The sequence below is a fragment of the Vicugna pacos genome, chromosome 17, assembly GCF_048564905.1.
Source record: "Vicugna pacos chromosome 17, VicPac4, whole genome shotgun sequence".
NCBI lineage: Eukaryota > Metazoa > Chordata > Mammalia > Artiodactyla > Camelidae > Vicugna > Vicugna pacos.
The window spans coordinates 22,471,652-22,496,895 of NC_133003.1; the positions used below are offsets into that span (position 1 = coordinate 22,471,652).

At 57.1% G+C, this 25,244-nt stretch overlaps 1 protein-coding gene across 4 annotated transcripts in view; it reads right to left on the reverse strand.

Moving 5' to 3' along the window:
- CACNA2D2 (calcium voltage-gated channel auxiliary subunit alpha2delta 2) overlaps positions 1-25,244 on the reverse strand; it is a 136,977-nt gene that overhangs the window by 5,128 nt on the left and 106,605 nt on the right. For all 4 annotated transcript variants that reach the window (XM_072941334.1, XM_072941332.1, XM_072941333.1 and 1 more), the window contains exons 5-24: positions 19,499-19,543; positions 15,797-15,938; positions 12,509-12,640; positions 12,265-12,322; positions 11,521-11,571; positions 11,293-11,392; positions 11,020-11,178; positions 10,673-10,780; positions 10,497-10,575; positions 9,864-9,913; positions 9,589-9,678; positions 9,308-9,379; positions 9,020-9,094; positions 7,716-7,790; positions 7,563-7,634; positions 7,407-7,478; positions 7,239-7,300; positions 6,307-6,383; positions 2,307-2,367; positions 130-227 (exon numbers count right to left, since the gene is read on the reverse strand). In XM_072941334.1, the coding sequence (XP_072797435.1) occupies positions 130-227; positions 2,307-2,367; positions 6,307-6,383; positions 7,239-7,300; positions 7,407-7,478; positions 7,563-7,634; positions 7,716-7,790; positions 9,020-9,094; positions 9,308-9,379; positions 9,589-9,678; positions 9,864-9,913; positions 10,497-10,575; positions 10,673-10,780; positions 11,020-11,178; positions 11,293-11,392; positions 11,521-11,571; positions 12,265-12,322; positions 12,509-12,640; positions 15,797-15,938; positions 19,499-19,543 (1,678 nt within the window). The remainder of the gene's footprint in view (positions 1-129; positions 228-2,306; positions 2,368-6,306; positions 6,384-7,238; positions 7,301-7,406; positions 7,479-7,562; positions 7,635-7,715; positions 7,791-9,019; positions 9,095-9,307; positions 9,380-9,588; positions 9,679-9,863; positions 9,914-10,496; positions 10,576-10,672; positions 10,781-11,019; positions 11,179-11,292; positions 11,393-11,520; positions 11,572-12,264; positions 12,323-12,508; positions 12,641-15,796; positions 15,939-19,498; positions 19,544-25,244) is intronic.

Sequence of the window (25,244 nt, forward strand, 5' to 3'; positions counted from 1 at the left end):
ACCTGGCCCAGGACCTGCCCTTGGCTTGGGCCTGCATATTTCCACACTTGCCCAGTCTCTGGGTTCCTCTGCGCTGCCCCCTTGCTGCCTGGGCACTGCCCAGACCCAGCTGCCCCACCAGGCACTCACACTGCTTGGAGTCTGGAGTCACTTTCTCCATGAGCTCAATGAAGTTTTTCAGGAACTCGGTGTTGTTGTCTGAGGCATTCAGGTCCTTGCAATACTCTCTGGGGGTGGGGAGGGGCAAGAAGAATGGGCTTGGGGGCTGGACAAGGCAATAGGTTTGAGGCTTCCCAACAGGCCTGTCCGGCCATTTGCTGAGAAGCCCAGGCCTCAGGGAGCAGGGCATGTGTATTCCTCCAGGCGGCAGCAACCATGTGGTCTGCCAGGTCTGAATAGGGGCAGAGCTGACAGGAGAATGAAGGTCTGCTTCCTCCACCCAAGTAGTTCCTCCCTTCTGGGCATGGCTCTGCAGAGCCTCCCAACCTCCCTCACCCCTCACCCTCTATGTAGCTGGAGCCAGACGGAGGACCTGGGAGGCCCCAGGAAATGCCTCGTGGCCGGCTTATCCACCTGTGTGCTGTAGCGTTCTGTGGGCACAGTGGGTGGAGTAGCAGCACCAGCTTAGTCAGCCTGAGTCTAAGACCTCATCCTGCTGCTTCCTGGTTGTGTACCTTTGGGCAACTCACTCAAGCTCCCTGAGCCTCAAGTTTTTTCCATCATACCGCAGAGGGTGTCAAGAAGTCAGTGGGAACGTGTGGGTCATCGGATTGGCTGTTCCCTCTGCTTGGAGTGCTCTTCTCCCAGAGGTGGGCAGGCCAAACCCCTCACCTCCTCAAGGCCCTCGCTGGGCTCAGACTCTGGGTCCAGAGAACATGGGGTTTGCGGGGAGCGGGGTGGCCTGCCTGAGGCTCTGTTCCCCCAGGAAATCTTGGCGAGCAGTCCTTCTCCTCTGGTAGATGGAGCTATCCTTCCTGCTGAGTCCCTCATTCACGCCCCTGCCACCAGAGACCTCTCTGCTGGCCTGTATGGCAGCAACTTGGGAATTTTTTTAAACGCTTTCTTTCCCTGGGCTGTGCTCAGGCCCACAGCTTAGCGAGGGCATCTAGGACTAGATCTCAGCCCCTACCTGTTCCCTGGGCCCCAGGGCCTTTTTGTACACAGCCTGCACTTCTGTGTATAGAGGCCACACCTGACACACCCCGAGTGACAAACCCACAGCTGCACTTGAAATACAGGTCACCTGCCGCCCCCTCCTCACACAGTGTGTACGTTTACACTCACCCAACACATATTTATTGAGTTCTCTTGTGCCAAAGTTAGAGATGACAAAAACAAACACAGTCCCTGCCCTCAGAGCTCCCTCAGGGTCCGCAGGGACCACACAGGCCTCACACAGTCCCACAGTCATCAATGCACACAGCCACCTTACGTTTACACTCAGACTCTTACAAACGGACACAATGACTCACAAATACAAACACACGTCTACAGAGAGTCACAGAGAACTTTGTGGGTTCATGCACACACGTGCACATGTGGAGAATCCAGAGCCCCGTGTGGTGCCTGAGGTGCCCATGGGTCCCTGTCAGTTGTACCCACCTGCCCTCATCCAAGGCCCAGGCCAGAAGGGAGGGCTTCACCACCCGGGAGCCTGCTGGCCTCCTCAGATGTGGGCCAACAGACAGAGGGTGTGCACGTGAGGATGTGGTGTGTACACACTGAGTGTGCACGCCAAAGATGGTCCAGGCCCAGGTCTATGCTGGGTCCTGATCCCTTACTCGCAAGAGCAGCTCTTCCCAGCCCCTGTCCCCTCTTCCCTGTACCTTCCCCCAATCCTCAGTGAGCCACCACACCTGGATGGGGCACTGCTGACAGGGGCTCTGGCTGGCTCGATCCCTACACCCACACAAACACTGACTGACACAGGACAAGGACAGGTGCGGGGTGGGGAGGGCACCACAAGCCAGAGCAGCAGCTGCCCAGGGAGGGGTGGGCTGTGGACAGCCAGCTCAGGGCAGAAAGGTCTCCTTTCTGGTGGCCTGGGAGGGCAGGGAAGGTCAGCAGAGCGTCCAGAACCCTCCCATCAGAGGCCTGGTGGGAGTTGGAGTTGTGGGCAGCTGGCCACTGCTGCCTGGTGTGGCTACATGGCCTGGGTATGCACACGGCCACACATATGAGGCGATGCACGGCAGGCGACACTGCACAGGACACAGACACACACAGCTCCAGGCAGCAGTGCGGGAGGCGGGGCCAGGGAGGTCGGGTTTGGGGAGGACACCTCAGCAAGGCCACACGCAAGCTACCTGGGAGCAATGAAAACATGTCCTTCAGACTCAAAGCTGCTGGGGAGCAGGAACTCAAAATCTGCAACAGAAACGGGGGGTTATCCGGCGGGGGCTGGGGAGGCGGGAGGCCAGGGGCTCAGAGCTGACGGGACTGGAGGGACGGGGAGAGGGTGGCTTGAGGGAGGGAGACACCAGCAAAGAGGAAACCCGCCACTTCCAACGTTCAAGTTCGAGCCAGAGAGAAGGGGCGGGCGGGGAGGGGTGGAGGGCCTGTGGAGACTACAGCATCGCAGGAGGAGGGCAGTTATAGCCAATATGTTGCCCGGGCCTGGTCCTCTGTCGGCAGTGAGTCCCTTGGCGTGGCTGTATATGCTCCCATACAGCTGTATAGCACATATACACGGACACACACACACACATATATATACACACACTGCTATATATATGCATGGTCTGGGGGAGGCGCCAGTCTCGCTCTTATCACATCCGTAATGGAAAAAACCGCATGCTGAGCTTCCTTCGCCTCCAAAGAGACTTTGAGGAAGGGAATTGGCTTTTGGCTGCGGATTTTTATCTCTCTTTCTTTGCTGCAGCTGTTTGCATTTTGGTACGTCTTGCTTTTGTTCTATGTCAGGCATCAACATGGCCAAACCGAGGGGGATTTCTCACGGGCACAGACAGTCCAACCAGAGACGGTGTGGGCAGCTGGGGGTGGGCTGCAGTGCATTGTGGGGGTCCATGGGTCCTTCCTGGGGTGGGAGGCTGGGTGAGGGGAGATTATCGAGGTGCCTGGGAATGTTCCCACACTGTGGGGGAGAGTCAGGGAGATGGGAGGGCACAGGAGTGCTGCTTGAACCTATACACCTGCCCTCCTGGGCCAGGGGCATGAGGGCAGCTGGGGAAGAAGGGCTGAGTCTCTACCCTTCCTAGGACCTGTTTGGGCTCAGAGCAGCCAGGGAAGAATGCTGGGGGGCTCCAGAGAAGGCATGGGGTACTGTTGAGGGATCCACCATTTGGGCCTGTGCATGTGTGTGAGCACGTATGTATGTGTATCTGCATGTGAGAGCATGTTTGTGTGTATATGTTTCCATGAGTATGTGTGAGTATGTGTGCACATGTGTGAGTGTCTCTGTGTGGATCTGTGAGTGAATCTGGGGATATGGCTACTGGGGCTCCTCTGTGGCCTCTCCCTGACCAGGTGGACTGGCCACCTTGCTGGTCTGCATCTGGGAGGCGTCCCTCTGCTCTCAGTCTGTCGCATTCTGGGCAATACATCTTCCCATCCTTTCACCCAGATTCCGACCTCTTTGTCACCCAGGGCTTTATTTTTGCAGAAGAGGGGTCTCCCTATTCCCAAATACTCTCACAATGCACTGCAAGATTCTGGGGAAGGGGGACTTTGGGTCCCTGGAGGGGCTGGGCAGTCACTGGTTGGACTGTTGTTTTCTGATAGGACTGTGGGGCAGGGTTTGGACACAAGCCGACAGGGAAGGGTTGGGGCTGGGAGAGGAGGAGGAGGAGGAGGAAAAAAAAAAGGAGGTAGGGGGAGCAGGATGGGAGACTATGCTATGATTGCATTTGTTACCAGGGCCCTGCATTTCTGGGGTCACTGGGAGGGATGTGGGAGGGGGAGAAAAGACAACTCAAGCCAGTGGGGGTAGGGCATGTCCTCCACCTCCACCCAGGCCAGTCGGGGCAGCTGTATCCCCTTTGCTGGACTAGGCTGGACACAGCCCCTAGTCCTTCTTGAGGAGCCCCTCCTTCTAGGCCATGGGGACTGGGGACAGGACATCTCCTCATGGCTCTCCATGCCCCATCTGTCCAGGCATTCTGTGGGAGGGGCATCTCTCTGTGCACCAGAGGCAGAGACCCTGTGTGCTGTCCTCTCTCAGTTCCCCGTTCTTTGCCAGGGTCTGCCAGTTCACTGCCTACCTTTCCCAGAAGTCTCTGGCTTGGGTAACTCTGAATGTGAGAACCTTTTTCTTCACTGCCAGCCTGATTCCCTCCAGGCTCCTTTGCTGGCCCTTGGGATCCAAACAGATTCCCTTCCATACCCAGCCAGGGTCCCCGAATCTGCCTTTATTTCCCAGAGGAACACCTCCCCTATACCTGACCACTCTCCCTAGGAGCAGCCAGCACCCCAGGGGAGGGCTGGGACAATGAGCCTTAGCAAATTCTATAGGAGCAGCAGGGGCGGCAGGGGACAGGGGCTTCAGCACCTAGGCCAGCACCCAGAATGGTCCAGTCTGCCTTGCTCCCCTAGTGGCCTGGCTGCTGCTGCTCTATCTTGTCCCTCTGCCCCAGGGTCAGGGTTTGGGGCTTCCAAAGCCTGCTGTCTCCCCTTGGGAGGGCTGCCAGCTTCTGAAGAGAAACTGGAGAGATCAGAGGAGGGAGAACTATCCCAGAGGAAGCTTCACATAAGCCCCTCTGAGGACTGATCTACCCCCTGCATCTCAGGCCCCCTGCCCTGCTGGGTGGGAGGTGGTAGAGAAGCATCTAGCCCTGTCCTCACTGTTGAGTTGTCTTGGAGGGACAGAGAAGGTGGGGAGGGGGCAGAGGCCTGCCCAGAGGGAGCAAGGAGGATGAGGAGAGGGTCTGAGCTCTCAGAACACGCCGGAGACCACCCTGCAGGCAGAGCCAGGGGAAAGGGCTGCTGGCTCTAACAGGGGTTTAGGGATCAGAGGAAAGGCAAGAAATAGAGGAGCCCAGGGGAGGCTGAAGGGGAGCCCTGGAGAGCAGGGGTTTGGCTGGTCCTGGGCAGGGAGGGGGGCAAGCAGGGGCGTGAGGGCGGGGTTGGGGTGGGGAGAGGAGGGTGCACTGGTTCTGAATATACTTGCCCTTCAGTTTGCTGATTGGCACTGGGACAGTCCACCAAGAGAGAAAGCGAGGAAAACAAAAACAACACAAACACAAAAACAAACGAAAAGGGGGAGGGGAAGGGGAGGGGCACAAACAATATTTTATTCAATGGCTGTTTGAATGAAAATATTGTGTCTCATCATCATACTGAAAGGAAACTTCTTGCAAAAAACGACATGAGAGAGAAAGAGAGAGCGAGAAAACTCAAAGGAGATGAGCCCCGGTCAGCCAGGCAGGTGGGGGGGCGCCCGGTGGGGCCGGAGCCCCAGCCTCCCTCCCAGTGACCTTGGGCGGTGGGCAGGCGGGGCCACAGGCTCCAGAGGCCTCTCAGGAGAGGCCCAGGGTGAGCAGGACATGCAGGGATGAGCCACAGGCAGAGGAGTGGGAGAGGGAGGAGAGAAGGAGGGAGGGCAAGAGATGGAGAGACAGGGAGGGGCGGGGAGGCCAGGATGGAGGCAGAAGAAAGGAGCAGAGCAGGGGAGGGGGAGAGGCGGGCATGAGATGAGAGGGAGAGACTGACTGGGGAGTGGGAGGGAGGGAATGTATGAGAGAGAAATGGAGGGAGTGAGCAGAAGGGAAGGGAGACAGAGGGAGAAAAGCGGGGTGCGGGGCAGGTGCGGGTGGAGGAAAGAGGGAGTGGGAGAGAAGGAGAGTAAAGGGGGCAGAAGGTGATGGAGGCAGAAGGTGAGGTGAGAGAGGGGGTGAGGAGGGAAATGAGGGAGGATAAGTGAGCGGGGACAGAAGAGGGGGCAGTGGGGAGAGAGACCCTGGGGGTGGCCCCACAGGGGGAGAGAGCTGAGCAGGGAGCAGAGGGAGGAGATATGAGAGGAGGAGGTGTCTTCCAAGAATGCAGCCCCCAGGGGTGTGCGGGGGAGGCAGGCTAAGGAGGAAAGACACGGAGTAGGAGAAACCAAAACCAAAAACCTCAACAGAAACCATGAGAGAATGGTCTGGAACCAAATCTGAGAAAAGGCGAGCATGCAGAGTTCCACAGACTTTCCGATGGCTGGTGCCCCAGCCTGCGGGTGCCTGGGGGGTGGGCAGACTGGGCAGGAGGGGCCGCCTGGCCCCAAGCGGCTGGCTATGCTGCCTGGGGCCGGCCAGGATGTGGGGCAGAGGCAGGGGGGTGCAGGGCGCAGGCAGGGGCCGGGCCACTTACACTTGACCTGCAGGATCTGGTCACTGAGGTTGGCTTGGAGGTAGAAGGTGCTGTAGGGGGGGAGCACTAGCCCTAGGCTGGGGAGGAGGGGAGGAGAGGAGCACAGGTCACTGCTGGGGAGAACCCGGCCACACTGGCACTCCCTCCCCACAGCCTTGGAGCTGGGTAGAGAGGCCCAGGTGGTGGCCTCCCCTCCCCTGACCACCAGGGACACCTCTCCCAGGTTAGCTATGGGAGATTCATGGCCTAAGGGCATGGACCCTTCACTCCCCAAATTCTCCTGGAGGCCTCAGAACTCCCAGCTCCAAAGCAAATCTCCACCCTGCCCCTCATCCCCTGCAGCCCTCCCCCAACACATCACCTGCCCAGCAGCAAACTCACAAAGGGACAGGACACTATTGGTGAGCTACGCTTTGGGAACTGTGGGTGCTGCCATGAGAGTGGGGCCCACAGTCCTCAGAGACTCAGGTCATGGGATAGCCAGCTAAAAGCAAGGCTGGCACTAACCCAGTGAGGAGACCAGCTCTCCGGGCACATGGAAGACAGCCTGCAGTGACCCGCAAGGGGACCCACTCCGGGGCTGTGATGCCTGTTGAGAGCAGGCCTGTGACTGTGCTCAGGCTGACATCCTGAATTCAGATGCCCAGATATACAGTCCAAGGTGGGATGTAGAGAGGGTGGTGGGGCTTGGGGAGACATCAGATGCACTGTCATGTCTCTGTCCTGCGCTCCCAGAAGATGATGCTTGTTTAGGAACAGCTAAGGAACGGCCTCTGGGGACTGGGCACCTGGCTGCTGGGGTTCCACTGGGATCATGGTCACAGCCGCTGAGAACCGGCAGATGGGGGTGGGGAAGGGAGGGACAGCTAGGCTCAGACTGGGCTCTGGGGCCACTCTACCCATCCTTGCCAGCCCAGCCTGGCCCCACTCACCTGTAGTTGGTGCTCCTTATAGGCACCCAGGTATAGTTCCGCATCACCTCGTCTATGTACCTCTGGGAGAAGAGGCTGGGTCAGGTACTTGCGGTAGCAGGCAGGGGTGGTATCGGGGGTAGGAAGGTGCCCACTATGACCTTCTGTCCCCCTTTGCCACCTTCTCACCTCATCCAGGGACTTGACCAGTGTTCTGATCTGCTTGTGGCCCTTGTTGCCATCAATCATGCTCCGACGGATCTGGAAGGGCCAGAAACATGAGGGGTGGGTGCCCTGCCCTCCTCTGCTCTGGGTGCACCCCATTCCTCCGCCTCTTCTCCTTACCTCCTCCTTGTTCTCATCCTCCAGCTCTGCATCAAGGAAGTCCAGAGTCACAGGCTCCCGGAAGTTGGTGGTCTAGGGGAGGCAGGGCAGGAAGTTAGGAGTCCATATCTCACAAAGTTTACCCCCCTCCTCCAGGCCGCCCACCTGGCTCACCTGGGGCTTGAGGTTGGGGTGCAGCAACACGTAGCCGTTTAGGTCAATGGCAAACACATAGCCGTTGGCTCCAAGCTGGGGGCATAGATTGGGGGCTTAGGGCCTGGAGGACTGGGCAGGGATTCCCTGGATTCCAGAGCTCTTCCTCATCCTGCCTCCCATGCTGCTGGCGGGTGCTGTTTGCCTGCCTGGGCCAGGGACCCCCATGCCACAAGGCCCCAAGCCTACCTCTCAAGTCCAGCCCAGCAGGCTGCTTCCTTTCATGCACCAGCCCTGGCCCCCCGCTGCCCAGCTCGGTGGGACCATGATTTGATTTGGCCTTCTCAGCCCCATCTCCTGGTTCTTCCGGTACTGTCCATCAGCGGGACCTCTCCACTTCACTGGCCCCACAGGGCTGCTATTGCCCTCTCCACTACTGCCTCCTCCTGGTCCCCATCTTGGTAGAGTGCAGGGGGAAGACTGTACCCTTGGAATCCCTGAGTCATCCCTTCCAGGTGGAAAAGAAAGAAGAGCAGGACCTGGACTCACCCCTTAACTCTTCGAAGCAGTTTTCTCACTGCACATGGAGGCCAACGACACCAGGCCTTCATGTGGCTCAGGTTTGAGTGTGCGGACACACGTGCCGCATCCCCCAATCCTTTCATAACCAAATCCCAAGCTCCCTTTGCCATAGGCCCTGGGTGAGCCACACTGATTTTGCCTCTTTCCTGGCTTATGATTCTGATTTCCACTTTCAGGCCTTTGTCAAGAGAGTTCCCTCTGTTTCCAAGGTACACCTTCCCCTCCTTTCTACCCAGGACACTTCTGCCTATGTGAGAGTCCAGGGGTTGGCAAACTGGGGCCCATGGGCCACATCCGGCCCGCTGCATGTTACTCTACTGCTGTGAGCAAAGAATGACTTTTACATTTTCAAATGGTTGACAAAGAGGCATTCAATTTCATGACATTTAAAAATTATCTGAAATTCAAACTTCAGTATCCACAAATAAAATTGTATTGGAACATATAGCTATACCCATTTATTTATGTTTACTCTGTAGCTGTTTTCTCAATACAGCGGCAGAGCTGAATATGAGTATGAGTATTTGGGCTCTTAGAGCCTAAAATATTCATAGTCTGGCCCTTTATAGAAAGTTTGCCAATCCCAGCTCTAGACCCAAGGTCACTTCCTCTGGAAGCCTTCCCTGACTGCCTGAGCTCCGAGGACTCCGCGGAGGTGTGGCACTCCCCATTAGTCTCTGCTGAGTCTGCCTTGGGTCCACATGGGAGGGCAGTGCAGGGCAGATGGGCAGGTAGACACTCACCGTGTAGTTGGGAGTCAGCCTCTTGATGTCATTCAGAGCCACATCGATGCCCATCACGCCCAAGATCAGCTGGTTCTGGAAGCAGAGGCATGGGGGTCTGCAGTGGGCTCAGTTCCAGGGGGGTGAAGCCCTGCCCAGCCCCCGACGCCCAGGGCCTCAAGCTGCTCTCACGAGTAGCTGCCCCTGTCCAGTTTGCAGGCCTGCCAATCCATCCTCCACCCCAGACCTGTTACGGGCATGCCCAAACCTCCCGGGCATGCCTAGCCCTTCCCAAGTGGGGGAACCTACCTTCTTTTCCCCAGGGCCATCCTGTGTCAGGTTGAAAACAGGGAGTGTCCCTGTCACCACCAACCCCAGCCCCTGAAGGGAGAGGAGGGGGATGGGTCAGACTCCTGTGGCCAGCCATGCCCCCACCCTGAGTGTTCAGAGCAGGGGCACAGGGACAGGTCACCTCTCTTTCTCTTCTGTTTGGTTTATCCCCATAAGGGGGCCTTCATGGGACTTCACCCTGTGGGCACATCCTGGGGGAAGGTCGCCAGCCCCATCCCTTCCTTGCCCAGAGGCCTTACCAGCGCATCCTCATACACGTTGGTCCACTGCACCTGCTTGGCCTCCTTGCCCGCCAGCACCATGGGCCTGCCCAATACGTCTAGATATTCCTGGGGAGGGGACGGGGGTGGGAGTCAGGAGTCAGCCTCTCCCACTGTACCTTCCCTGTTCCATTTCTCCATGTGTCAGCATGCCACCAGGGGGCGCTCTCACCCCACCGCAGCCCATTGTTCCCAGTGTTACCTGAGAAGAAAGGAAAAGGGACTGGGAGGAGGGAGCCCCCCCACAGTCTCACCTGCGTGTTGATACGGATGGCGCCGATGGAAGGGATCTCAAAATAATAACCTATGAAGGGAGGGGAGACAGAGGTGGGCCTGTGATCCATGGCACAGGGGGCCCTGTACCCTGTAGTGTATCTGCAGCCCTGACTTGTCCCTCAGGCTCCCTCTTTTTGGTGTAATTTCCCCTGAACTCATGTCCCTTTAGTGCTTCCTGCCATTACCCTATCAATGGGACCAATGCAATGGAAGGGGCCATGAATGTGGGAATGGAAGGAAGCAGAGCTGAGGTGCAAGGAGAAGCCTGAGGCCTGAAGTCCCTCATTCTAGGATGGCAGTGACATTCATAGTCCACCTGGGGGCTAGGCTCAAATGCACGGAGAGACAGACTGATCAGCAAGCAGACACAGGAGCAGACAAGCTGGGAGACAGATGAACAATGGACAGTTGGACAGATGGGCAGAAAGATGCTCAGATGGACAAGTTAGCCAGATAAAAGATGGACAGTCACATATATGGAAAGACAGACAGGTAGTGGATGAACAAGCAGCTGGGAAGCTGGACATATGGGAGGACAGGTGGACAACCAACCCAATGGACAGCAGGTCATGGCAGGGAGGCCCTGTGGCAGTGATGCCCAGACAAGGTACCTTTGTTGGCGCAGGCCATCCACTGCAGGGGTGTGACATCGTAGTTGTGCTGCCCCACAGAGAAAGTGAACACGCGCACCTGTTTGGGGCTTGAGGTTACTGCTGCTGCTGCCAGAGGACAGCCCTCCCCTGTACCAGGCCGAGTCAGGGCAGCCCCCACCTGAGCTGAGCCTCACCGTCCGGTTGGGCCAATTGTACTTCTCAAAGACGTCCTGCACGCGGTCCTCGCCACCATCCGTGAACATCATGATCATCTTATTGCAGTTGGCACGAGTGATGTTGGACTGGGCAGGAGTAGGTGTGGAGTCAGGCAGCTCTTGGCCTCTCCCTAGTCTAGGGCTGGGTCTCTTTTTCTTGGGTGGGCCTGGCCCTCTGGCCCTCCCCTCCACCCCCAGCAGACGGTGCTCTGCCCAACCTGCCTGTTGGTGCGCTATCAAGGCCATCTGTCTTGACTTCCCTGGTGTCACGGAGCCTGGGCCCTCGCTTGTTCCCAGCCACCCACTCGCCTACCCAGGGGGCTCACATTCTGCAGCTGGTCGAAGGCATACTCAAAGCCGGCTTTGTAGCCTGTGGTGCCCTTGGCCACCATGCCCTGCACAGCTTCCTTGAACACCTTCTTGTTACGCACGTTGGCCTGTACCAAGTGTGTGAAGCATGACACTGGCTGTGCCTTTTCATTGAACTGTGGGGACAGTGAAGGTGGTGAGTGGCCTCAGGCTGGCCTGGGCAGGCAGCTGTTACCTGGGGCGGGAGGGGGTGACCCATTCCTTGCCCGCCTGCCACCCTTGGCACTCACGGAGGCCACGTTCACGTAGTCATCGTCGGAAAGTGTGTCCAACATCTCACAGACGGACGTCTTCATCAGCTTCAGGGTCAAGCCGCTTACGCTGCCACTCCTGGGAAGGGTGTGTCATAAAGGTGCAGGTAGGCCTCAGGTGTTCAGCTGCTCCCCCATGATGTTCCTGGGCAGCAGATTCCGTCCCTAGCCCCGGCCCCACCCCACTGGCCAGCATTGCTCACTCACACATCCACGATGATGACCATGTCCTTGGGTGACGAGGCCCCCTGGATATACCTGCCCAGGAGAAGCCTCAGTTAGGGCCAGCCTCACTGGGACCCTGTGGGTCCTTCCTGCCTTCACCCACATACTGATTCAATGCGTTTCTATTGAGCATACCTTGCATGGGCCAGACAGGGTCCACGTTTAATAAAATAGTCCTTGCCCATGACATGAGTGACCTGGTCCAATACATTAACAACCCCAAGGAAGGGTTAAGCAGGTAACTCAAAGAGAGTAGGCAGAAGACATGTTCCATGGCCTCAGTGGCTTGTCATTTCCCCTGTCCTGGGTTGAGACCCCAAGGGCAGAGTCCCAGCTGTGTATGGGACTGAACAGGTGGCAGAGGAGGCAGCCACCGGGTACTGCAGGAGAGGCAGAGCAGAGGGAAGGGGTGTCCGGGCTCAGATGTGTATGGCAGGGGCTGGCCAACCCCACAGAGGATACATCTACCCTGGGGAAACCCCCGTGGCCCAATCCCTTGGTCCCGAGGGGATGGAGTGCCAGGCTGTGGATGGGGGGCAGAGGCAGCTGGGAGGCCTGCCTGGGTGATGGGATCCATTTTCCAGTGGCAACGATGTGTGAAATGAAAATTGGATAGAGCTGGCTGCGCCCTGCTCAGAGGCCTAGATATAGGGAGGGAGGGGAGCAGACGGGAGAGGTGGGAGAGCTGAGGGGGTGTCCCTGCCCAGCCCCTCCTTGCTCGCTCACCAGGGTCTCCTTCGGACATCGTACAGGTCGATTTTCTTGGGGGCTCGCCACGGGGTGGCTGTGGGAGGAAAGGAGGTGAGGGGGCAGGGAAGGGCCCGGCCCTGGTAGCAGGCATTGCAGCAGTGGCCAGGGCACCCACCACCGACACGGTGACCATCCTGCCCCATGCGCCACAGAATGAGTGGGCTGGGAGATGGAGGAGGGTGGGGTGCTGAGTGGACTCTGGAGATGGGCCGGTGCCCACCTGGATAGTAGCGAGTGACTCCCGTGGCGCTGCCGAAGACCTGCCACAGCAGCGTGGGGTCCTGTCTGCGATTCTCGATGAACACGTTCTCCAGAGCCTCTGTCCAGTTGAGCTCATTGAGGATGACGGTGGCTAGCAGGGGAAGCAGGGGGTGGGGTAGGCTGCTTCCCTGCTGAACCTCATCCCAATGACACCCAGGCATGTGCCTCCCAGGCATGTGCCTCCCACTAGAAAAGCCTCACCTGCTCTCTGCCTCCCAGACTCTCCCTCACTTCCCAGGGCTCAGCTGGGGCTGCACCAGCTGCTCCAGGAAGACATCCTGATCCTTACTCCCTCCCAAGTCATTGAAGAGACAGCTCAGCCTACCCTTCAGCCAGGCTCCATGGGATCAGGCAGGGCAGCTGTGGCCTGTGGCCCCTGGAGAAGGGCCACCCAGGTGGCAGGGAGCTATGAGCTGGGATGCCCATCCAGCACGCTGCCTGAAGCTAGCGGCTGGTCCCCTGGGAGCTCACCCACTCAGCATGCACTCCGGGCCACAGCCACAAGAAAGCAATTAAGGGCCCGATGATGGGGTTGGAATTATTCAGCTATTAAGGTACCTGATAAGCTGGAAGCCACTCAGCTCCATGATTAATCAACTGGGGCCAGGAGCAGGCAGGGGTGGGGGCGGGGGCTCTTGGAGGGGCAGGGGCTGTGCCATAATCTTGCTCCAACACTGGCATGTGCACTTGCGCACACACACACACACACACAAACACACAAACACACAAACAGCCTGCACTTTTATACTGTATGCAGGTATACAACAGGTATATACCTGCATCTGACCTCCGTGTTTCCAGCCAGATGTGTCATTCCCCTCACCCCTAAACCTACTGCGCAGCAGTTTGACTGCTGCCATGGGTCCAGGGGCACATGCATTCATACCTACACGCCACCCTGCCCCTACAGGAGGACACCAATGGTCCTGCTTTCATAACCCTCACCAGTTACCCCCACACTCATTCTCCCCCAACCTCTGTGGCTGCACATATGTGATGCCTTGGGAGCCCCACCCTCACGCACACTCAGAGAGCAAGGCTTTTCTCAGATGGATGGACTCCATCCTGCAGATCCCTCAACCCAGGCAGAGACTCGGGATGGCTTAAGCAGTAAACCTCGCACACTCCCCAATGTGTGCATGTGGCACATGTTTTGGAATGTACAGTGTACCTGTCCCTCATGTGGGACACAGGAAAAACAGCAGGAGTTGGACACCTACTACTGCCAGGCCTCTGTACTTCACTTCCTCCCCAGGGGCTCCTTCTTCCTCTAATTTCTTCCCCCTCCTTTCTTGCCGAGTGGAGCCCTGGTGGCATTACTTCCCTCCCAATGATCCCTATCAAAGGTCCACTCCTCCAGTGAGAACCAGAGGAACCAGAGAATGTCTTCCAAAGGCTCTGCACCTCCAAACACTGAAATCTTCAGAGCAGATGAAGAACTGTGATTTAAGATACAAATGCTTCATGTTTGGCCCACAGCCTAGGGGGCGCCAACACATTCCTGGGCATTCTTCCCCCGATCCTTTTCCTCCAGAGTGTCGGGCCTCTGTGGTGTCTTGTCTGCTGCCTAATCCTCCCCCTTTTGCTCTCACTGCCTTCTCTCTGTCCCTGCAGCTTCCCTTAACTGACCATAATGTGGAAACAAAACACATTTCTAGCATTGGCTGTGCCTATTGAACAGTATGTTACGGTCCTGTTCCTAATTTAGAAGCTTAGTGAGTTGTACAATTTCTATTTTTCTCTTTAAGGAAAAAGCAAAGTCAGGCTCTCAAATGTTTCACGCAGTACTGTCTGCCCTGGGAGAGTCCACCTGGCAGGTCCTACGCTTAACTGGACCTCAGTTTCCCCATCTGCACAATGACAGGCTTGGAACAGACAGACCATCCTGGAAGCCCCTCTAGCTGCTGGCAGAGGGGTGTTCCTAGCCTAGGTCAAGGGCCAAGAGCTGGCTAGGCTGGCCCTGCAGGTATCCATGACCACATACACACACACGCATTCCCTGCAGAACATACTTGTGACCCCCCCACCCCTGGAAAGGGGCTGCTACTCAGTCCCATGCGCACATACCCACACCACGTGCCCAAACTCTCAGATCACGCTGAGCTGGGAAACGGGGACTATGCCCCCTCAGGCAGGCGATTACAGATTTAATTAAAAGTGACACAGTAAATAAAAAACATATAAAATGTAATTTGTGTGGGTAGCGAGGGGTGACTGGGGAGGGCGGTGTGGCTCCTGTTTTAATTAGTGTGCTTGCCTGTGATAGTGCCCCTCGACTGGCTCAGGCAGGTGGCCTGTGGGCGGCCTTTGGAAGGGGTGGTGGGGGGCATCCACCCTCACCCCTGCCTGAGGCTGCCCAGAAGGCCTGGACGACCCTAAGGGTGGAGGAGGCCTCCCTGAGGACCCTGGAGGATTCCCTGCATCCTGAAGACCACCCAGAAGCTCTGGAACCTTTGCTCCAAGAACCCCCACCCAGCGGGCCCCTTGGATTCTGAGGTTACCCTATAGGTGCCCACAGAATTATGTCGGAACCAAGAGACCTCAGGGCCTTAAATTTTTCTCCTGAAGTTCCCTATTCAGTGTTTGACTCTTGGCCTCCTCTCCCTACACTTTCCAAGTTCTTCAGGAAGTTCATCTTCATGCCTGACTTAAATCCTTCTAGCTGTAGTGAACTGGTTTCCCCTATGTGCAAAGCTGCCCTGTCCCTGGAGCTTGGAATCTCAACCACCCTCTACTCAATCCCCCTGTCCCCCATCTTCACCTCCCTCTGCCCACCAAGGACAAGGAGAGAGGTGTTACAGGGTTGATGTCTGTGAGGGAAGAGTTGCTTCCTGCCCCCCCGACCTTGTGTCCATCTGGTGTGGTAGCTCCTCAACCATTCCCATATGGTGCCAGGGAATGGGGAGAGTGAGGAAGAGCTGCTTTGGGGACAGGTGGAGACTTGGCCCAGCATGTGGGGGGACAGTTGTGTGCAAGCATTCGTGTGGGCACATGTGTACACATGGGCAGGAGACCATGCATGTGTAGGGATGAGAAGTTTGGCGTTTTGTAGCTTGCTGGGCCTGAGAGTGGTCTGATGCCTGCGAGTGAGCGAGTCTGAGAGGTGGGCATGTGTGACCTTGGGTGTAGGGGCTGAAGGTGGATGGCACTGGCTGGGCATCCGGGACCCGACAATGCCTGGGTAGTGGGCCTTGTCCTCATGGTCGGGGGTGGGGGAGGGCTGCTCCCGATCACGCTGTAGACTCACAGCCTTTGTAGATGTCCGTGGGGATCTGCACAGCCGTATAGGAATAGTTGACCTTGTTCTTGAAGTTTGAGTCCTCAATGAAGTCCAGCCTTAGGATGCTGGCCTTGGACCCCTTTTCGACATCCTCACTCTCAGGATCGTCCTGCAGAAAGGGATCCCCCAACTATGCCAGTGTCAGGGCTGGGAAATGGTGGAGAGGGGTTGGACAGAACTGCAGGCAGGGGAACCAGGGTCTAGGAGATAGGGGCATCTCAGAATCAGAGACTACTGCAGTCAGAGACAAAGAGAAAGATGGAAAGACACAGGGACAGAGGGACACAGGGACACAGGGTATAGACCTCTTGCCCAGGAGGCCTGTGACTCCCACCTGCCCTATCCACACCACCCACCACCCTCACATTTGCTAAACCCAAATTCCAAAACAGCAAGCAAACCAACCCCTTCCCCACGTCCTTGTTGGGGGAGTTAGGTTTATTTATTGACTTGTTTTTTGCTGGAGGTGCTGGGGATTGAACCCAGACCCTTGTGCATGCTAGGCATGCACTCTACCACTGAACTATGCCCGGCTCCCCCCTTCCCCACATCCTTGAAAACCAATTCTCAGTGAAAGAGACAAATCTTGGAGCCATTGAGAACACCTGCTTACAGGGACATGCCTGTGTAATCACAGGGCAGCCTCGACACCCCTTCCCAGGAGCCTACAGACCTATGCCCCCAACTTGGCCCCACCCATCTCTTGCACAGGGTTCCTCTGGCACCAGGGAGAGGACCCTAGCCCCGTCTGGGGGAGGGGCATCACCTCCTGCTGCCGGGTGGCTCTAGAGGCTGAGCTGGGGCGGGGTGAGTCCTGGGGAGAGCTTGGCTCCAGTAGGGGCCAGCATTGAGACCAGGCAACCTCCAGAGGGAGGGTCTGTGGCGCCTGCTAGCAGCAGGACTATAAAGGCCCCCGTTGACTTTCTAAAATGAGCTGCAGCCGTCTGACAGGTGCCAATTATGGCATCTCTCGGGCCGGGCAGGCTGGGCATGCGCTGTGCGCCCCCGCCCACTACCACAGGCTGGCAGGAGTAGGTCTGCGACTACAGAGTTGATGCTCAGCCAAGAGGGGGTGGGCAGGCACGAGTGCAGGTGTGCAAGGGGGGAGGGAAGATGGAGGTAGAGAGTGAATGGGAAGACAGGGAAAAGCCAGATGGGGAGGCAAGGAGAGACGGAGACCAAGGCAGGGCAGGGGCAAAGCTGGGGGGCTTCATGTCCTGAGAGGAGGGAATGTCAACAGCTGAAGCATCTTCACACTCCCTCACTGCCCCTCAACGACCCCATGACCACTTTCAGCACAAGGCTCAGCTCATTTCCTCTCCTTCGTGGATGTCGTGACAGCCGAGCCAACTGCTCACTGGGTCCTGGGCACACCCATCATGTTCCTGCCTACAGGCGTTCGCCCAGGCTGTGTCTCGTCTGGGGAAAGGGTGATCGTGCCTCCCCATTCAGCCAGCTGTGCTTTCCCCACCCCGGCTGGATTGGGGGCGGTGAGGCCGCTGGCCTGTGTTGGGGTTGGCATGGCTCTAAAGGGCCTGCCGCAAACACTCTTCATCTCTTCAAGGGTAGGTTTTTGAACACCAAATCCAAGCCATCCGCTGCCTTTCCGTTGTCCCTCACCCAGTGTGCCACCCTCTGCCCACCTCAGCACACCCTAGGAGGACCTTCAGAAGCTTCTGGATGCTCTGTAAAGCCAGGGATGGCAGCTACCCAGCATGGAGACGAGAGCGGGGAGCTGGCCGCCTCTGAGGCATGAGGCACTCACGTTCTGTTGTGAGGAGGGGGAGATGAGGGAGAAGAAAGCCCCCGAAATGTCAGTGGCAGATGAAGGGCACTGGAAAATTTAATCTCCCAACTTTCCCAACTAATGTGACATTTGGATTCTGTTCTGATAAGCTATCAGCTGGCGAACTTTTTCCTTCCTTCTTTCCCCCCCCACCCCCACCTTCTGGCTGGTAATTTAAAAGTAAATGGTCTAGAAAGATCTCTAACTGTACCTCTGGCAAAGATTAAAAAAACAAAACAACACAACAAGCAGGAGAGTTGGTGAATGTGCGCATGCTGATATTTATACCAGAGCTGGGAGGGTCGGGCTTTCGACCTAACTGACCCTAGCCCAGCCCTACCTGGGGTGAATCTCCCTCCCCGGGCAGTCCCTAGTCTCCCAGCAGCTGGAGGCAGGGAATCAGAGATTTAGAGCCAGTGGTTGGGGGCTGCTGGGAGCAGGGATTTTGGTGTCCTGGTAGGGGGCCAAGCAAAAGACTGGCTGAGGAGCCCCTCAGTGCCACCCTCAAGCCCAGGGGCTTTGCACGGTGGGCAACCGCAGTCTCCTGGTTTATATTTAATGCACTGATTGCTAAAATTACAGCCCGCTGCTGAGGGGGGTAAGGAATTAGATTCAGGGTCTAATTAAAGGTTCGCTCTTCATTTGAATTTCAGATTCCAGCTTTAATTTTAGCAACTTCTCTGGGAGCCACGGAGGCTCAGCCAAGGGGGAAGCACACCTGCTTTAGCCCCTCCACTCCTCCTCCTCGGGTCTCCTGCCTGGCTGCCCTCCTAAAGGCTCACCCAGGCCAGCCTGATGCCACAGACCCTCTGCAGGTGTCCCTTCCTGTCTGCTCACCTCCTGGTGCCACTGGATACCTCCTGTTCACCCCAGGAAATCCCCAGGTCGATAGGCTGGGGAGTAGAAGTCTCGATTTGGTGTCTCCTGCACCAACCAGCACAGGTGGGACCCCAGAGACTGAGTTGTGACACCTCTGTTTACAAAGGAGATAGTCATGTTCAACTACTTTTGCTTCAAAGTTGGCAGATGAACTTGGAACTTTACAGCTTCGCCAAACACTGTCCATTCCACATGCCCTCAGACACTCTTGTCTCCTCTGTAGGCCTCCTCCCACCCAAATGGTCACACATTTTTCATGTGAGTCCTCTGGTAATAGGGACCTCTCTATGTCACAGGGCCACCCAAGCAGACATGAGCTAGTCAATGATGTAGAGGCAGAAGAGCAGGGTTAGCTCTGGGTTCTCCGGTCCCAGCACTACCACTTCTGGGGTGGTGACCCCTGATGAGCCAGAGCCCTCTCCTCCATTTGAGGGCACAGGGACTGGGCTGCCTCTACAGCGGGGGTGAGACTGACTTAGCTCAGGGCCAACACTAATTGTGGGCCCAGGCTGTGGGATGGTCAGCACACTGAAGCCACTTTCCCCACACCACAGGGAAGGGTAGCTACACTGACCTGAGACACACCTGCATCCCAGCCCTGCCTGCCTACCTCCAGGAAGCCCTCCCCATGCGCTCCCTCTCTCCACTACTCTTGCAGCACTCAGCATCCCTCTGTCCTCCCAGTGTGGGCACCTGAACTGATGTGGGGAGGAGGTCCAAGCACCTCACCACCCTGCCCAGGAATGGGCTGGGCCAACCCTAAACCGTGCAGTGAAGCTGTGCCCCTCGGTGCCACAGAGACAGCCCTGGAGGGGTCAGGGCCTCTAGGGAGTTGTGGGAGGTGTAGGGTGGGGACCTGTGCCACCAACAACTGCAGGGCCGAACTCAGAATGCTGAAGAGGGCTGGGTCCTAACACTCATTTTACAGCGGAGGCCATTAGGTCCCAGAGATGGGGTGTGGCTCTGGCAGCTCCCCCTCCCCCAGTGCAGGTGGGGACACTTACCAGCTCAGCATCAGCCTTGGCATCATAGTATATGATGTCTTCCTCCTGGTGGGGGAGAGAGGCCTCAACATTCATGGTCTCCTGAGGTGCAGCCAGGACCCCCAGCTCCAAGGCCTGGAACAGCCCCCCAAGATTGCTCTGGGGCAGAGACTCCGCCCTCCCTTTCCAGAGCTGCCATCCAGGAAGGGCTGGATGAATCAGGCTGGGGATGCCCCACCCCCACCCTAGCCAGACCATCCTCAGGGATCCTCACAGGCTCCAGGGGGATGTAGTACCCTGGTTGGGTTGTGATCCCCTGGGCTCCCTGAAGCCAGGACCAGGGTCTCTGCACTGCAGTCCTGTTGGGAGGAAGGGTCAGAGCCAGCCTGGTACAGCTGAAGCAGTACCAATGGGGAAGTGAGAAGATGGAAAAATAGAGCCGAGTCTCGGAAAGAGTGAAATAATGACTCGACACCGCATCTTCCAATTTCTTCTATTAAAAAGCCTGCTCATTACGGGCATGTACTTATTAATTATCTGTGATTTGTTGTGAAATGCAAGGGGGTTTACACAACAGGAGCGGGAGAAAACAAAGCCCGGCCCCCGCGCCTGCCTCCCGGCCCTCGCCTGCCTATGCTAGCGCCGCCTGTCCTGGCCTCGCGCGCCTGCCCGCCGCCTGGGTTCTCGGCCATCTGCATGTCATAATCACCAGCCACCCCGGGGACCCGAAACACAAATGGGCTAATTTCATGTTTAATGATCTTTAATCAGAACTGAGCACAGCTGACAGAGGCCGCCAGAAGGTAAGTCTGGTGCCATCAGGTGCCATCCACTCAGGAGGGGCCACCCCACCCCTGCCTCGACAGGCCGTAGGGCCAGGACATGAGATAGGGCCACTGTCCAAGTCACCCTCTGCTGGTGCTCCTCGGCCCTGTTTTGTGCAGCAAAACCCTGCAGCGTGGCCCTGGCAGCCCGTCATTCACCTGTTTCTTTGTGGTCTAAAAATGGGGGTGATAAGTGTGCCCCCAAGGGTGTGGCTGTAAAACAGCAAGCACAGAGCCAGCACTTACTCCTTGCTGGGCAGAAGTCACCTTGGCCACCCCTTACCTGGGCCTGACTGGGTGCCATTTGCTGTGTGACCTCAAGGCTGCACTGTTCCCTCTCTGAGCTCAGGCTCCTCATGCTTCAGGGAGGGGCTTAACCTTGGTGACGGTCCAGGTGCTGGGTCTGAGGCCATGGTTTGAGGTGGTTGGTACTGGGGCTTGTTGTGGGTTGTCTCCCACCCGAGGTCTGGGGGTATAGGCCACTGGCTGGACCTGCAGGCAGAGTCCAAGCATTCTAGAACATTGACTACATGCCCGGCATCATGCCTGGGTAAGACCACAACCTCCTGCTGAATGAAAGACCAAAGGCAAGGTGACAGTTCCAGTCCTCTGAGGCATCTGCCGTTCTAGCACCTTGCAACAGCCCTGTGACCCCGTTATACAGATGGGGACACTGGCAGCGATTAAAAAGGCATCACACCCTGGCTCCAACCTGCCTCCCCGACTCATCTCCCACCCCTCCCACACCTGCCCACTCACCAGTCCAGACAGACTGGTACTCAGGTGGGCCCAGGGTTGAGAGCTGGGGCCAGGGCCCAGGCTCCGGGGTGCTGGGCCTTTCCCTGGGCCCAGCTCTGACCGAAGCGCGTAATGAAAGCTGACATTACATCAAACACAATAAGGAGTTTCGGTTGATGAAGATCATTCCTGAACACACAAACCCATTAAACCGAGGGGAAGAAATATCAATTCAACACACTCGCTGGCGAAAAGAAAATGTGATTTGTTATCTAAAAGGGGGTTATAAACACGGCTCTGATGCTCTTTCCCTCCATAATGAAAACAGGCAGGCACAGTGGGAGGACTGCAGATTAGAACATGGGGCTTCACTCACCAAATTTTTAGGCAAACCTTCTGCAAGGACAGAAAAGGGCATGGGTGGGGGTCGCTCAGTCTAGGCCTCCAGAGTGACCCGCACAGGCTGTGGCTGGGTCCTGCCTGACCGGGGCTGTCCCTTGCAAGACACCTGGCATTCACTTGGGCCATCCCTCCAGCTGGTTCAATGGCTCCCATTGTCTCTCTGTCCTGCTGTTTCATGGTCTCAGTAGAGGACTGGATGTTGGTGGCATCGGTGACACAGGGGGAAGATGTCACACAGGAGGATTCTAATCCCTGTGGACTGCAGGTGGAGCTCAAGAATCTGTATGCAGTCATTGTCCCCCAGGGCTTGGATACATGTGAGCAGGCCTCCTCCCTGCCTCCCCAGTCTTGAGAGGGCCAGCCTATGCCCCGTCCTTAGCATGGGACAGTGGCAGGCAAGGTCACATGTGTGAAAATACATTGTAAACCCAGCTGTGGTCACTATGCTTGATGTGATGTGGAGCTGGGGGTGCGGCAGGATGGGGCCTCAGGGGTGGATAGGAGGGTCCCTAGAAAGGCCTCCATATCCGCTTTGGCCTGCATGGTGCCCCATGTCCACTGCTAGTGTCTGGCCTCTAGGATACAACGAGGAGGCAGTATCACCTAGCGATTATGCACAGAGGCCTTGGCTAAGGGACTTGGCCTCAAATCCTGACCTGAACACATGAGCTCCTGGGATCCTGAGCAATGAGTGAAAACTGAGACTGAAGCCTCATAAGTCCCTGTGACCCCATGAGGACTCCTGGGGGTCCCCTCCATCTTGGCAATGGGGCAAGGGTGCCTGTTAAATCCTGCAGCCTCAATGAGGCTTTACCTCATCTCACAAGCTTCTTCTTTTATTTATTTATTATTATTATTATTTTTAAATTTTCTTTTTAGAGGGGGGAGGTAATTAGATTTATTTATTTATTTTTGGAGGAGGTACTGGGGATTGAACCCCAGCCCTCATGCATGCTACCCATGTGCTCTACCACTTGAGCCATACCCTCCCTCTTACCTCATCTCAGGGTTTTCATTTTCCACTTATGAAATCAGAATGCTGATGCCTCTTCTGAGGATGCTAAAGGGACAGAGAGGGAGGCTTCTCCAGGGGTTAAGGCCAACCTGACCCAAGAGTGGGCCCCTTATGCTTGCAACTCCCCAGTCCCGGGAGGGGCCTGATGTGAAAGAAACCCTCTGACTGGGGTGAAACGTGTGTCCTTGATGTCCAGGGTCTACACTTCTGACGCCTCCTCCATTACTTGGTATTTTTAGGGCCATGTTGCTTGAACTGGGCAGAGAGTGGGGAGAGTCACTCCCTATAAACTCATATGCATGCCTAATCCCTGTGTGGATTTCTGTACATACATGACATGTGAGGGTTGGGGCTGGGGGTCCCACAAGGCCCTTGTACAGATGATACACACGCTTTCCTTAGCCGGAGCTGAGCTCGGGCACAAGGGGCGTCAGCAGGTGGGGAGCAGGTGAACATGGGGTGAGTATGGGGGACAGCGGTTGGCATCTATGGTGCCACGGCAGGCGGCTGCTGTGGCCTGCTCAGACCTGACTGCTGCTTGCTCACTAGGCCCCCGTGCAGGGCCCAGGCCAGCTACCCGGCTGCACCAGTGAGGACACTTGGCCTTCCTGCCCTGGCTTACTGCCAGCTGAGCTCAGCCAAGAGGATTGTTTTCTGAGAGCGCCGTCTGTTGCCGGCTTGGCAGAGAGGCAGGCAGCAGGCCCGATGGCTGGGGCAGACCTCAGGCCCAGGAGCCACCTGTCCTGTCCAGCTGGCTCTTTGGCCTGGCCCAGCCTTCACAGCCTTCCCTTTAGTTTTCCAGGCACAGCTACCTCTCCCATCAGTCCTCCCAGGGCAGGGATGCTTCTTCCATTAGACTCTCAGGGCAGGGCTTTGTCTCCTATAGGCCCTGGTTGAGGCCCTGGCGTTGAGGCCCTGGCGTTGAGGCCCTGGGACCAATGGCCTCTCCTGCCTCCCCGACCCATGCCCTGGCCCAGCTCCTCCCTAGTGGCAGCTTAGACGGCAGATAATGATGGCACAGTGAGGTGCTGGCACCAGATACAGTGTCCGGCAGGCAGACTATCTTCATCTACCCTAAGTGTTATGGGCACCAGAGCACCTGCTGCCTGTCTGGGAGGTGCTACCTGCTAACAAGGGCCGTGGTGTCCAAGGGCTGTGGCCAGGGCTGTGGCTAGGTGTTCCCTGCCCCTGCCATGACAGGAGTGTGGAGTCATGACCTGGGAGTAGGGAAGGGAGTGGGGGAGCCTCCACATCCAGACATTTCCCCTGTGCTCTCCTGTCTCAGCTCTGACCCTGCAGACTCCATGATCCCCCCAAGTTCCTGAGTCCTGGGCTGGTGTTGATGGTACGACTGTGTGTGTGTGTGTGTGTGTGTGTGTGTGTATGTGTGTACGTGCACCACTGTTCATTTCTCAGAGGTCTGCCTGCAGACCTACTGTGTGCTGTTGACACAGGGAGGACCACACCCTACTGATCATGTAGTGGATTCCAGTCTGGCCCCGTGGGCCCAGGGTATCCTCTGCACCCAGAACTGCAGAGTGCCATCCTCTGCATTTCAGAGGTAAGAAGACTGAGGCTCTGGTCCCTCTGTCCACAGGGCACCCAGCTGGGCACATGGACAGGTGGTGAGCAGCACTGAGTCAGGCCTAACTGCTTCTGACCTAGAGGAGCTGTGAGTGGGGCAGACAGGTGAGCGCACTGGGACACTGGTCTAGGGGAGCCTGTACTGGGAACTACCTGTGATGGAGGAACCAAAAGCAGATGCTGTGGGCAGGGGGGTGCCAGTGCTATGGTTGGAGCCAGAAAGAAGTACCCTAGGGAGTTCAGTGGAGAGGGCAGCGCTGCCCTTCTGAAGTGGGTAAGGGCATTCCTGGGAGAAGGCCTGGCTTGTGTGGAGGGCCTGAGTTTGACACTGGGGTTGTAGCACACGGGTTGGGCGTGCTTATGTTCCTGAGTGCTGGGGAGGAACATGCTTCCTTATCTGTTCCCTCCTGAAGGTCACTGGGAAGGACATGGTTTCAAGGGTGGCTGGTGTGCCTTTCACAGCCTCAAGTCCCTGTATCCCCGCTGCATAGACAGTCCCTGCCTGGAGCTCTCCCTGGCAGCCCACCATTAGTACTGATGCCTTTCAGCCCAGCAGGTGGGCAGCTCAGCACTTCTGGGGAAGAGAAGGGCCCTGACCCTGCAGCTGAGAAGGAGGGGGTGACTACAGCTCCATCCTGCCCAAGATACTGGTGGCCCACACAGACAAGCAGACTGATGGACTGGGAGAGGTGGGCCCAGCTGGCTCTGTGGTCACACCCATAGCTGGAGGCTTCTTGGGTCAAGCCAGGGGGATGGGGCCAGCAGAGGCCTCTCCTGCCTCATCTCAGGACAGGAGTACCCAGGGCCCAGGGGCTGGTGTGGCCAGAAATGCACCCATACCATCACCAACTTGCATTCACGTGGCCTGATGTGTGTGCCGACCCTTTCACACATCACACCTGGGCTGACAGGCAGCCTCAACACCAGCTGGTCCTTTGCCTATTGGGGAAACTGAAGCCCAGAGAGGGGTGAGCCCTTGCTAGGTCGCACAGGCACTGTGACCCAGTGTGCAGGGAGCGGGCCCTCAAGCAGCACCTATCTCAGCATTCCCTGGACACCCCTGAGACCTGGGCCTTGCTTCCTGGCAGGCCCCCACGGTGTCCACTATGACCTGGGATAAGCTGTTCCTGTCTTAGGGAGCAGCTGAAAATCAGGAGTCAGGGGCCAGGGGTCCAGTAAAAAGACTCTTGGAAATCTTGGGTTT